The sequence below is a fragment of the Rhea pennata genome, chromosome 1, assembly GCF_028389875.1.
Source record: "Rhea pennata isolate bPtePen1 chromosome 1, bPtePen1.pri, whole genome shotgun sequence".
Taxonomy (NCBI): domain Eukaryota; kingdom Metazoa; phylum Chordata; class Aves; order Rheiformes; family Rheidae; genus Rhea; species Rhea pennata.
In genome coordinates, this window is record NC_084663.1 from 67,918,590 (window position 1) to 67,930,648 (window position 12,059).

Genomic DNA, 12,059 nt, shown 5'->3' on the forward strand with positions numbered 1-12,059 from the left:
ATCTGTCTGGCTGTGGACAGTGGAGCAACAGAGCATGGAAAGAGGCAGCCCCTTGCAGTGCTGAAGACGGGACCCACAGTCCTGCCTGGTGGAGAGCACAGGAGCAGATGTTACTGCTAAGGCAAATGGTGCTCATGCAGAGAAAGAGCTATAGGGGCTGCTCTAATAAGGGAGATTCATCATGCTGATCCTCCTCTAAACTTGGTGGAAAGGTTTGGGTTTTAAAAAGTGGGCAAATGAGAGGCTTTCCGATGAAGTTATTCACCACACCTTCTCTCTGGCCTTCTCCTTGACTGAGCAGGCTGTCCACAGCTGTTGCCTGAAATCCTTCCCCTAGGCCTTGCTTCTGGGTGCCCTGTATTGAGGACACCAGCCACCCCATTCCACTCAAGCAGCTTCCATCAAAACCTTTAGTGACTTCTTGATGGCCTAAAGCCTTTCCTTGTGCTCCTTGGTGTGTCTTGGCATTAACCCTCTATCTTTCCTGCAGGTCTCACAGGATGCTGTCCTGTCCTGGTTTCCCTCAGATGGTCCAGCCAGTCTAAACTACCAGGCTAGTCCAGCCTGAATTGGGACTGAGAGGTGTTTGGAAAAGTGTGAGGTATCATGCTTTAAATGGCATGCTCTAAAATCCCATTGTAGAAAAGTATCTAAACTAATCTTTGATTTGATCTGTTTCATTTTTATATTGCCCTGCTTACAGTTGTATCATGTTCTGAGCATGTGATAGCTGTCATATTCCAGAAATGCTGCCCTTGTTGCTTTTCTAGACAGAGCCATCCACTCCATTTTGGTGTCTGAGCCTCCACATTCTGGGCTGAGCCTGCAGGGCTCTCCTAATCTTTTCTTCCAAGTGTTCCCAACTTTCTTATACTTCCTCTGTCACAGCTGGCAAGATCCATTCCCCCATCCTTGCTGTCATTCAGATCTCAAAAACAGAGGTCACAGGCAGATCTTTTCTTCCCTGGCCCCCACATATCTATGTCATGTCCAAATCCTATTTCTTTTTCCTCCATAACACTTCCAAATCTCCATGCTTTCACAGTCAGCTCTCCTAAAATTTTCTTCTGCCTCCCTGGCCTTTTGGTCTCATACGTCTCCTCCTTTGTGTCTGCTCCAAACAGAGCCAGGAGAGATCTGTTCACACTGCATAAGAGACAAACAATTATTGGATTCCATTTGTTTACAATTTTAAGAGATTCCCACCTCTCTGCCAGAGGTTTCTCAGGTGGAGCATGATATGCAAACACTTGACTAGGCATTTGACGTAACTAAGAGGTTGAAGCTGTGGAGAGTGGGGTTGGCTGAAGGACATCCTGAAGCTAGATTGCTATAGGGATTCCTCACGCACAGCTGCCTGCCTCCCCCGCCCTGCAGCAGAGATTCCCACTTTGTAGTGGTGCTGTATAAGCTGATTGTGTGGCTACACTTACCTAGAGAATGGGGCCTGCTGCGAGGGATGAGCAGCAGGGGGACTGGGGGAGATAATCATTTGGTAACAGGTTTTCTTTTTTCCTCCCCATATCAATTACCAATTGTGTTTGAAAAACAAAATCAATAATCCTTGTTCTGGAAGAACCCATCTGTCTAAATGGCGCAGTGCAGCACTGATAGGATGCTAGCTGGAGCCCTAGGGAGCAGAATAGTCACAGCAGCTTTCTTGGCTCTCCTGCTGTCTCGCTGCTGCTGGTCAGTCTACCTTAAACACGGTGTGCAGCCTCCCTGCGTCATTCAAGCCTTTCACCCTTCACTATTTCCTATACAGAGACCTTCAATAAGGCCAAGTTATGTGACAGTTTTGAAATGGAGAATAATCCTCTGACAGAGACAAGGAAGTGGGTCCTCAGCTCATTTCCACTTGTGAATTAAGCTGGGCTTGAGTTCAGTTCTGTCTGCGTGAGCAGATGCCGCAGGAGCTCAGTCTGACACCAATCAGTTTCTCCTAGTCCCTTCTGTACCATGATGGGAACAGGAAAACCCCAGCAGGGCCTTTTTGATACCGAGGACTCACATTCCAGGTCAGGTTCCTCTCCAGTGAGGAAACGGATCACAGCCTCCAGCTGGCTGAGCTTTCGGTGGTCTGGATCAATGTCAGTGATGCAGTAAATCCTGATAGGGAGGGGAAACAGGCCCACAAAGACAAAAAACAAATCAAGCAAATGCTCCTAAAAAAAAACCCAAACAAACAAACAAACAAAAAATTCCCCCCCCCCTCAAAACTGCAAACAAAGATTCATCAAGAAAGGTTGGACTGCAAAGATTTTGCTGTTGCTGCACACCACAGCAGCTTAAAACCTAACAGTGTTACCGTAACTCAGGCCCTACTGATAAAATCAAACATCATTTAGTGTGACTGCTGTGCTAACTTAATATGGCTGCTCTTAAATCCTCCAGCATAAGCTAACAATGCAACCTACTTAACAGTCCCAAATCCTTCCAGCAGAGTTATATATATGCTGCATAAGATGTGTACCTGTGTGTGTAAAACAATAACAATGTGACGGATCAATCTGGAAAGCAGGGGACCACATGCAGTGTGTGTAACCCTGGGCTGGGACCAGAAAAGCCGAGAGACAGAGAAACAGAATGTGAGATGCAGAAGGAGCTTTTAGTTTGATACAGTGGCAAGAAAAGCTGTTCCAAAGAAATGGGACACAGCTCCAGGAGCATCAGGACACAGATTTAGGGGAGAGGTGGGACAGTGTATTATAAATAGAGGGCTCTGTTTTATAAAAGAAACCAGACTTCTAATTCTGCTTTCAATTTTGACTGTCTCAGTGACAGGACATAGGAAGGGGCTTCTAAGAGAGAATTACAACTCATTAAGGGACTGAAAGGAATGATTTATGAGAGATGTCTAAGAGAAATGAATATGTAAAGCATGGTAAGCTGACACCTCAAGTTAGGAGTAGAAGGAGGAGTCCCTGCATGTGTCTGAAGTGTGCTGCCTACGAAACTTGACAATGTAATGAGAGGTCTGAAGGGCTGCAGGTCTTCTTGAATATACTTGTTTTGGCTTTGATTCAAGGTGGGTTCGTGTGCCTGAGTGTAGCTGAATTTTGGGTTCATGAAAATCCCAAACCTCTCAGCAATAAATGGAAAGTGCCATGCTTCACCCTGTTTCATATCCAAACCAAGCAAACCCGTAAATTACACATGATATTGAAACAGAGGTAATAAATCAGCTGCATGTTCACTTGAAATTGGGTCTAGGCTCAGTTCATGGGAATGCCAACCAAAAATAAGTTAGGATTTTAAAAAGCACTTCAATCTCTAGCTAACCTTGCAACAAAATCCCCTGCCAGATTTGATGTAGTCTAGGTTTTGTAGCACAATCTTGAGCAACATGAGGAGGAAAGAGATGAGTTTGAGCACAGAAGACTGAGGATAAATCCTGGGAGATGTTTCCTAGCAGGGTGATGTATCAGGCCCTGGAGTGATCTCTCAAAGGAAGAGATGGAACTGAATTCTTGAGGTGCTGCTGCATTTCCTCAAGACCATCAGTTCTTCAGGATGCAGTCCCTGAATAACACTACTTTTTCTCAAGGCCACTAAAGGTGGGGAACTCAAGCAAAACTGCTGGGAACCTTGCCAACATCTCTGAACAAAGTCCTGCATCACTGACAGTATTCCCTCCACTTACCATTCATTGGCTAAAGACAAGTCTGGCTGGAGCAGGTCATGCAAACCTGAAACCAAATAATATATTGAGTATTCATTTAGGTAGCAGACTGATAGGCTGGGAGGGCAGAGGTGAAGCAGTGAAATTCAGATTAACTTCCTTGTCTATTGGATCACTATGGCTGTTCCAAATTAACCTACCTTCTTCCACTGAAGTGTTGCCCAGCAGGATGTATTCCCCATGTCCTCTGGACAGCACAACACCCAGGCTGCAGGCAGGAGGGAAAACATTGGGCTTGTCAGCAAGGCAAGGTGTAATCCCTGAACATGACACTGCATTCCCTTCAATTACAACCCTAAAAGCCATTAACTTCCTCTACAGCTATTAAAGAACATCATCATAAGAGGATTAAGTGAGATCTAATTTCAGCGCAGGAGAGAAGGAACCTGTCTGTAGAGCTATGAGGCATTTTTTGATCACATTTTTTTTGGCCAGAGTTGCACATTCAGGTCAACAAGAGCATTTCTAAAATCTTGCCAATTTCAAACCATTTCAGCTGGAGAAAAAACACAAAATAAAAATTAACTTGATTTCTCATGTGATATTTTATAATTTTCACTTTATAGCAATGATTTGTTTTGAGCCATACATCAGAACATATATTTAATAGAATCAGATATTGAATATCTTTCATTTCTCTGAAATGAAACAATCTATCTAAAATGTAGCTTTCGGATTTTGAACTTCAGATGAATTTTAATAGTAATTTTGAGTTGACCCTAGATTTTAATTATTACGGGAACAAAGAAATCAGTTATTCGCACTGCTTTTCTCCTGAGTCATAAGCAGTTTTATGAAGAAAAGACTCCTGATACTTTGTATTGGTGACATGTGAAACCTTGCTCACCTAAAAGGTGTGCCACTGATGTCCGTGAAGAAATAATCGTTGGTGAGGAAGAGAACTCGTTTCTGGAATAAAAGCGTGAATAAGAACGTGAGAGACCATCTGATAGACCAAGACTGTAGTGGTGATGTGACCTGGGAAGTATGTCCCCAAAGTTAGGCCAAAGTAGTTGATCAGCACCAACACTTCACACCCCAGCAGGACAGGCCAGAGGCAGAGATGAATGTGCAGCAATTTGTGTCTTTCAGGGATCTTTTCCATATAGGCCTTCAGTTAAACCTTTCTTTGCTTTGGGGCTCCAAGGCAGCTGTGGGAAAGGGAGGAGAAGCTGTTCTGCCTCTTGCATCAACTGAGCCAACACACCGGGGCCCTGTTGGTCTTTTGCTGTACAGAGCAACCTTGATGGCTTTGCACTTCGTCATCATCATCACCAGCTGGACTAGGGTCTCTGTGAGGCAGCTAATAAGGAGAGGAGGTCGGGCCAGAGGAGAGTTAGCAGAAACAAAATGGCAAGTTGGCTTGCCAGGGAGGTGTGCAGCTGGGACCAGCTCTCCCCACTTTTGTAGGAAATGCTGAGATTCCTGACATTTGTTTTCATGCCAAACTGGGACAAAAAGAACATATTTCAATTTTCTGAAAAAAATCAATAAAAGAAACAATTTACATTTTCAAAATAAAACACAAATTTTGATTCAAATCCAAGCCATTTTGATTCACCTGAAAATATTTGTTTCAAACTGACATTTTACTCAAGACATTTCAGATTTTTGAAAGCTGATTGAGAACTTTAGCTGTTTGCCAGACTCGCCTTTTCCTGTAGGCAAGTGTTGATGTCAGTGTAACTTTTTTCCAAAGGAGAGAAGTTTTTGGAAAATTTCTATCCCAACATTTTTGCTTGTATATGAATGCTAATAGATTTAAAATCCCAGCCCTACTCCAAAAATGAGGTGAGACAATGTATGTGGGAGACTGTGAGGATATACAGAAAACTCACTGTTCCCCAGGGAAAGTCATGCCTGCTGTAACCTGCTCAGCGCGGAGGCTGTGCAGCAGTAAAGGTGGAGCAACACGCAAAGTACCAGCTCTGCAATGTGCCCTGAGTTTGTGCACAAGGCAGATGGGCTAATGGGGATGCGGATGGAGGCTAGAGTTAAGGAATAAGATGCGAAAGTTGCAGACAGCTCAACCACTTTTCACCTCCCTCCCTCTCTGCGTGGCATTTATGTACTGTTTAGCAATGTAGTCACAGTCTTTTGCCAAGCAGTGATGTTCCAGAAGCATCATGATAAGCAACCTGACACAGTGGCATTTGGGTGACAGTGAGGGTCCCCACAGTCTTGCCAGTCTGATCTCACAGGGAAGGAGGAGACCTGGGGGTGAAGGCCTCTGCCTGGGGTGAAGGATGCAGCAGCAGATCGCCTTGGGGTGCCACTCCTTCTGGAATCCAAGACTCTTTTTTCCTGCAGAGCTTGTCTGTTTGTCCTTCGCTCACCTCCTGCTGCCCCTCTTCTGCACGTGCAACCACTCTGGCATCCTTCTGGGAAGGAGGGTAGACCTCTGTTTGGGCAGGGAGTGGGAATGGCCACCCAGCTCTCCCTGAGGCATTGTGGAAGAGCAAGAGGCAGAGACACCCTGGAACCAAACAGTACTGAGGATGATCAGTACTGAGAATGAGTACTGAGGATGATCAGGCAGGACTTCGCTGTGCGCACAGAGCAAGGAAGATGACAAGAACACAGGCACCTTGTCACAGCAATGGCATGGCTATTTAACAGCACCAATGTTCTGGGAACGTGTGTATTTCAAGCTCTGATACGCTGACTGTACTGGGCCGGCACTCCTCACTAATGCCATCAGCAGTGGTTTGCCACAGCTGTTACACATGTCCTTGCTCTTTTGCTTTTACGCCTACCGTTACAATCTCAACCCTTTTGTCTGCTAGCTGCCAGATCTCTCTAAGGACTGCCCCTTCTCTTTGGTCCTTATTTTTCTCTCTCCATCTCACTCTGTTCCTAATGCCTTCCTTTGATCAGCCTGGGGAATCACTTTACATGGCTGACAGAGTATTTTCTATCCCCTTCGCTCAGCCCCTTGCCCTGCTGTCTGACTCTCTCATTCCCATTGTTTTAAGGCTCTGTCAGCACTTCCTTTGTTGCAGCTGCTGCTCTGCTTCATCAGCTAGCAGAGTACTAGAGGGAACAGCGAAGTTTCACTTCTGGTCCCTGCTCCATGTGTATTCAGATAGAAGTAGAACTGTCACCTGCTCAGCTTCAGTTTCCTATTGTGCTTCATAAGGCTCACAGAGTTGTAGAATAAAACAGCCAATATCTCTTGCTGAGGCTACTTCTTGTTACATTTTTTCCTTAGGTAGGGGAGCAGAAAAATTGGCTAAAATACTGAATTAAAAGGATGTCTTCAGATGACTCAGAAGAAATGTTATTGTGGGTGCACAAAGACAGAATGAGGAAAGAGGTTAAGCCAGAGAAATAAGCAATCCAGACTTCCAAAGAACAGACTTGCTGGAAAACCCTGATTGCTTTTCTGACAGAGTAACAAAGCTAATGGTTGAAGGCAATAAAGGACATGCAATATATCTGGGTTTATATAAAGCACTTGAAACAGCTTCTCATATTTTTTTTTTCAAAAAAACAATTAATGTGGGCTTAAATAAGATGCAGAGTGAGACCTAACTGCTGTACTGTAAACAGAAAGAATCAGTAAACAACAGTATATCAAGAACCTGATCTAATGAGAGGAACAGATGAAATCTGTCTTAGGAGCCATTATATACAATGATCTATAAGACGAAATAAAATGGCATTTCTCTGCATACGGAGAAAAAGTCTCAACAGCCCTAGAAGTTAGAAAAATGGAATAAAAAGAAGGCATGGGATTCAGTTAAAAAAAAAGTCAAGTGGAAAAAATAGTTAAGAAATATAAAAGCCAAGGAAGCAATTCTGGGGCAACTAAAGAAGAGAGGAGAAATACAAAGGGACAGCAGAAAGGAAATCTGAGGCTCCCTGTTCAGAAATGTCCTGTTGCAGAGAATAGACGCTCTCTATAGAGCGCAGGGAAACAGTACTCAAATACTTCAGTGAAACTCTGGCATTTGTGTACCAGAAGCGATACAACAGACAAAAGGAACAAAAATAATTGCTGAACTACTTTGGACTGAAAAGTGTGCAAGTATTTCAAATGCGTATGTTGGCAATGGTGAAGAGAGGGAGGGCAAATCTATTGACAGGTACCTGATAGCTGTGAACACAGAGAACAGGGGAAAATAATGTATCTAGGATCCATTCAGAGGAGACCAAGAGATATCTACACTAAGAAATGGCATCGACTGTGAGCAGTTGGTTTATTGGAACTAGTGCTGGTAGTGGTTTAGTATAGGAGCAGTTAGCCAACCTGACTGCTGAAAAAAATGCTCTTTCCTAAAAGATGGAAAGTTTTCCTGAAAGATAGAAAACTTCTGGGCAGTGTAACTTGCAGGACTCTGGAATTCTTCCTAAGAGGAAATGATGAAAGCCAAAATCTTTGGGAGAGTTAAATAAACCTGAATGAAAAAGTACCAGTGAACTTAATGTACAGGACAATTTTGCACTGATTCCAAGAGAATATGTATAACCTTACATTAGAGCTGGTAGGGAACATTCAAAAGTCTCAACTTCATGGGGATTTTTCATAAAATATATGTAAATATTTGCACAGAAATTTAATCTTGGAGCTGGTTAAAGGAAATCATATTCTGACAGAGTAAGGGAAAAATTTTCATGAGTGTTTTTGGGGAGGGAAAGGGAGTTGTGAAAGAGTCTCCCAAACTCTTTCTGTCTAGGTCAGCTCAACACACCTTCCCCATCTCTAAACTCTTAAAGCTCTCAGATTCATTTCACAGTCCTACAATGAACAAAGTGCTTTTTGGCTTTGCTTGGACAAAGTAGGGAGCTGTGAAGCACTTCCAACACCTTTGTACGAGCAGAATGTCAGTAGGTAAGAAGAATACTTCTAACGATTCTCCATTTTATGTCTTTAGCATGTGTGTTATATGCATGATAAAACAATAAAATTCTCACATTCAGAAATGCTGAGCATTAGAAAACACATCCTTCGTGGTTCTTCAGCATCTATTTCCCAGCCCTTCCTGCTTGTGACCTGAACAGAAGGATAATTTCTTACCCCTTTATCCACAGGGACCTTCACATCCATAGAGAGGTAGCCTGTTTCCCCATTGATCATGGCAGTTCTCAGCTGCAGAAGTGAATGAGAGTGTTAGTGTCTGCAGGTAGAGCAGGACAGGTGTCAATGGAGCCACTTGTCATTAACCTACAGAGACTGACAGAAGAGTGATTGGATTCCCTCCCACCACCCAGCTCTTTCTTGCTTCTTTTAAACCGAAAATGTGTTCTCAGTGGTCAGGATCCTTGTTCAATCAGTCTAATAAGTGACATAGGATAATAATGGCTTATGTTGAAAGCTTGTTGATATGTCTTTTTAGCTAAAGGAAAGGACTTGGAAGCTATGAAATTGTCAGTCCAAGTTTCAGACTTCATCATTTGGCAACCAGCAAGTCATTAGCACAGTACTTTAAGACTGTGAGAGAAAGACACCTGAGAAAGTGCACTAGCTTCCCCAGACCAATTCCAAAGCTCTTTGACTTTTTTTAGACTGATTTATAAATTATAAGCTGTATTCAGCAACACTTCTGGAGTGTAGCAAAGCAGCTGTTTAACACAGCTCAGCAAGACTGTATGATAGCAGGGTAGGCAGTGGGAAGACCAGTTTATTCAATCCAGTTTCCAAAAGCAAAATGTAATTTTCACAGTGACTTTCAAGCTCTTGCAAGAGAGAGCCAGGGAATTTTCCATAAGCACAAAGGCTTTGACTTTAGGTCCAACCTCCCAGAGCATTTCAGCTTATTGCTTCAGCCTGAATAGAAAAAAATAAGGTGGGAAGTAACTAATTCGTTCACACAGATTACTTCCTTACTTCCAGAGACAGGCTTCCATTCGAGCGCTGGTCAGTCTCAACTGTATTTACTTTACACGGCCACAGTTCAAAATACTATGGCTGTTTGAAGTGGGTTATTTACAGGCCTGGAATATAAAGCTTGTATGTTCATGGGCCCTTAGAAATCAAAACACTGACTAGTACTATTATTCCTTCTTAGCTAGCAGAGTCTGACTTCCTGTCAGAGCCATCCATGACCATGTGCTGTTCTGGTATGACTGAGCCTGCTACATTTTCTCTGGGTTTTGGACTGTTTGGATATCGTTGTTCCATCCATACCTTTTCCTTAAATCTCAGGCATCTTTTGTTGCTCCATATGGCAGTGGAGAAGCAAATGAACAGCTGTCTGAGACAGCAAATTCAGATCTCTTCAGCTCCACTTAGTCTGCAGGCAGGCTACTGTCCTGTGCAAGAGTGGTTGTAGGCTGGTGCTAAGATCTGGGCTAGCTGCTGCTTCTTCAATAGCTTCTCCTGCACTGAGAAGTCATTGAGCTATAGTCGTGGTGTCTAGGAGTCCTCATACTACTTGATCCTTTTTACATAGGACAGTTACAGTGGCAGTTGGCATCCACTTGCAAAAATGTGCAGGAAAGTTTGGATGGAGGAGTCATCTGGTCCACAGCTGTTCCAGACACCCCAAACAGCAACTGCTCCTGCTCGCAAGCGATAAGGCTATGCTGCCCCAATTGCTAGTAATGAGCACTGGCTCCTTTCCAGTGCCCTCTCGTGTGATTTCAATTCAACACAGACATATAGTTTACCTAAGACTTTTCATAATATCTAGATGTTTAGCCACTCACTTTCAACACTGGAAGGATTCTGGAAGGATAATTTCTTTTTCAGTGGCTCAGTCAAAGCTGAAGGAAGTCTGCTTGGGTGAGAGCTCCTAGGCTGCTGGGCAAGATCCCTTGACCCTTCCCTTTTCCCCTCACATGGAGAGCATCTGTTTGGTGCTTTAAGGAAGCCCAAACTTCCTTGCTGCCCAGTTGTGGATGTTACTATTGTGCACCAATTTGAATTTTCCAGACACTGCCATTTTTCCTCCCTGGCTTTCTTTTAGCAGCTGGCTATATTACACATCATTAGCACAGGGGCATATTTTTCCAGTCTGATTTTGCTGCTTATCAGTGTTGCTGAGATTATGCTGTAACTGATGTTGAGTCTGTCATTGATCTAATAGCATAGCTGCAAATCTGAGCATTGAAATGTTGGCAGCTTTCTGCTGCAGTGGGTGTATCTTGAGAGTCTCTAGACTTGCTGAAGTCACACTGCAGATACCGTTCGCGTCACTGATTGTCTGTGTGCCCTCAGTGACTGCAACCTTTCTGTCTTCTGGAAAAAGCAGTATAGGAACATAAAGTGGTTTTGTTTTTCGTGCCTCTTTTGAATTTTTGTCACTCTGGGTAGTTTTACTCTGATTGTCTAAACACAGAAACCTTACACTTTGCATCATGTTTGTGTTCAAGTATCAAAATTTTTTGGTCAGTCAGGAATTTGCTGGCCAAATAACTACGACAGCAAGGTGGAGGCCTCTAAATTCCTGGAAGCTTTTGTGAAATAGTAAAATGGGTAGAGAAGAGTGGCACTAAAACTGGCTCCAGTGAGTGAGAGAGAACTACAGTGGGAGCAGAGTTCCCACATAAAGCCAGAGGCAATCTGTATCTTGTTAGTTCTGCCATATGTAAAACTGCTTAATTTTGCCTTGCTTTCCACATTTCGCGCATAGTCCTGTTGTGTTTCCTTTCTCAGTCTGCTGCCACTCCTTTGGCATGGCCCTTTGTACTTGTGCTAGTGACAGCAGTTACTTAGATCCTCTTGCTGGGCAGTTCATTTGTCCTTCCTGTTTGGGTGGATATCTATAGCATCAGATCTGTTTATCTCAACAATCTCCTCTGTAATCCACAGTCATGTGTCCCATGGATAATTCTGTCTTACTCCAAATGCAGTTCTTATCTTAGCAACTTAAGTATTTATTCTCTCCTAATTCTTCTTTTGAGTAAAAGAAAACCAACTACAGCAGAACCTCGCTGCCTTCCTATTATATCTGGGTTCCTAGTTCTGAAACACTTTTCATCAGATGTTCAGGTGCACACTTGTTCACTTTCTACTAATCTTGCTCCTTTGAGCAAAAGAACATTTTCCAATCTTTTTTCCCTCTAGTCAGCTATTGTTTTCACTGCCTCCTAATTTGCACAATAAAGGGTTATCTGGAAATTTGTTTTTCCCAAGTGTCTAAGTCTTTTATATTCTTTGTTTATTATTAATAAAAACTGAGTTTCAGTCTCTTTGTGAGTTGCACTTTCTTCCTTGCTGTGGATTTTGTTAGTTGCGTGGCTCCAACTATACCTCATATGCTTCATGTATGAGTAACATCATGGGAGGCCCCCATATTCTTGAACTACCTTGGCTTTGTATTAAGCAAACTGCATACAGAGGTGCCGCAGCCTATTGCTAGCATTTGGGCTGTGTGCATGCAGACTGGCTCCCTGAAGCACCTCGCAAGTGCTTCCATGCTCTTGCCAGCTC

At 43.3% G+C, this 12,059-nt stretch overlaps 1 protein-coding gene across 1 annotated transcript in view; it reads right to left on the reverse strand.

Moving 5' to 3' along the window:
* CACNA2D4 (calcium voltage-gated channel auxiliary subunit alpha2delta 4) overlaps positions 1-12,059 on the reverse strand; it is a 131,616-nt gene that overhangs the window by 76,066 nt on the left and 43,491 nt on the right. Inside the window, exons 19-23 of the mRNA XM_062570259.1 lie at positions 8,703-8,774; positions 4,530-4,591; positions 3,823-3,890; positions 3,644-3,689; positions 2,012-2,109 (exon numbers count right to left, since the gene is read on the reverse strand). Of these exons, the coding sequence (XP_062426243.1) occupies positions 2,012-2,109; positions 3,644-3,689; positions 3,823-3,890; positions 4,530-4,591; positions 8,703-8,774 (346 nt within the window). The remainder of the gene's footprint in view (positions 1-2,011; positions 2,110-3,643; positions 3,690-3,822; positions 3,891-4,529; positions 4,592-8,702; positions 8,775-12,059) is intronic.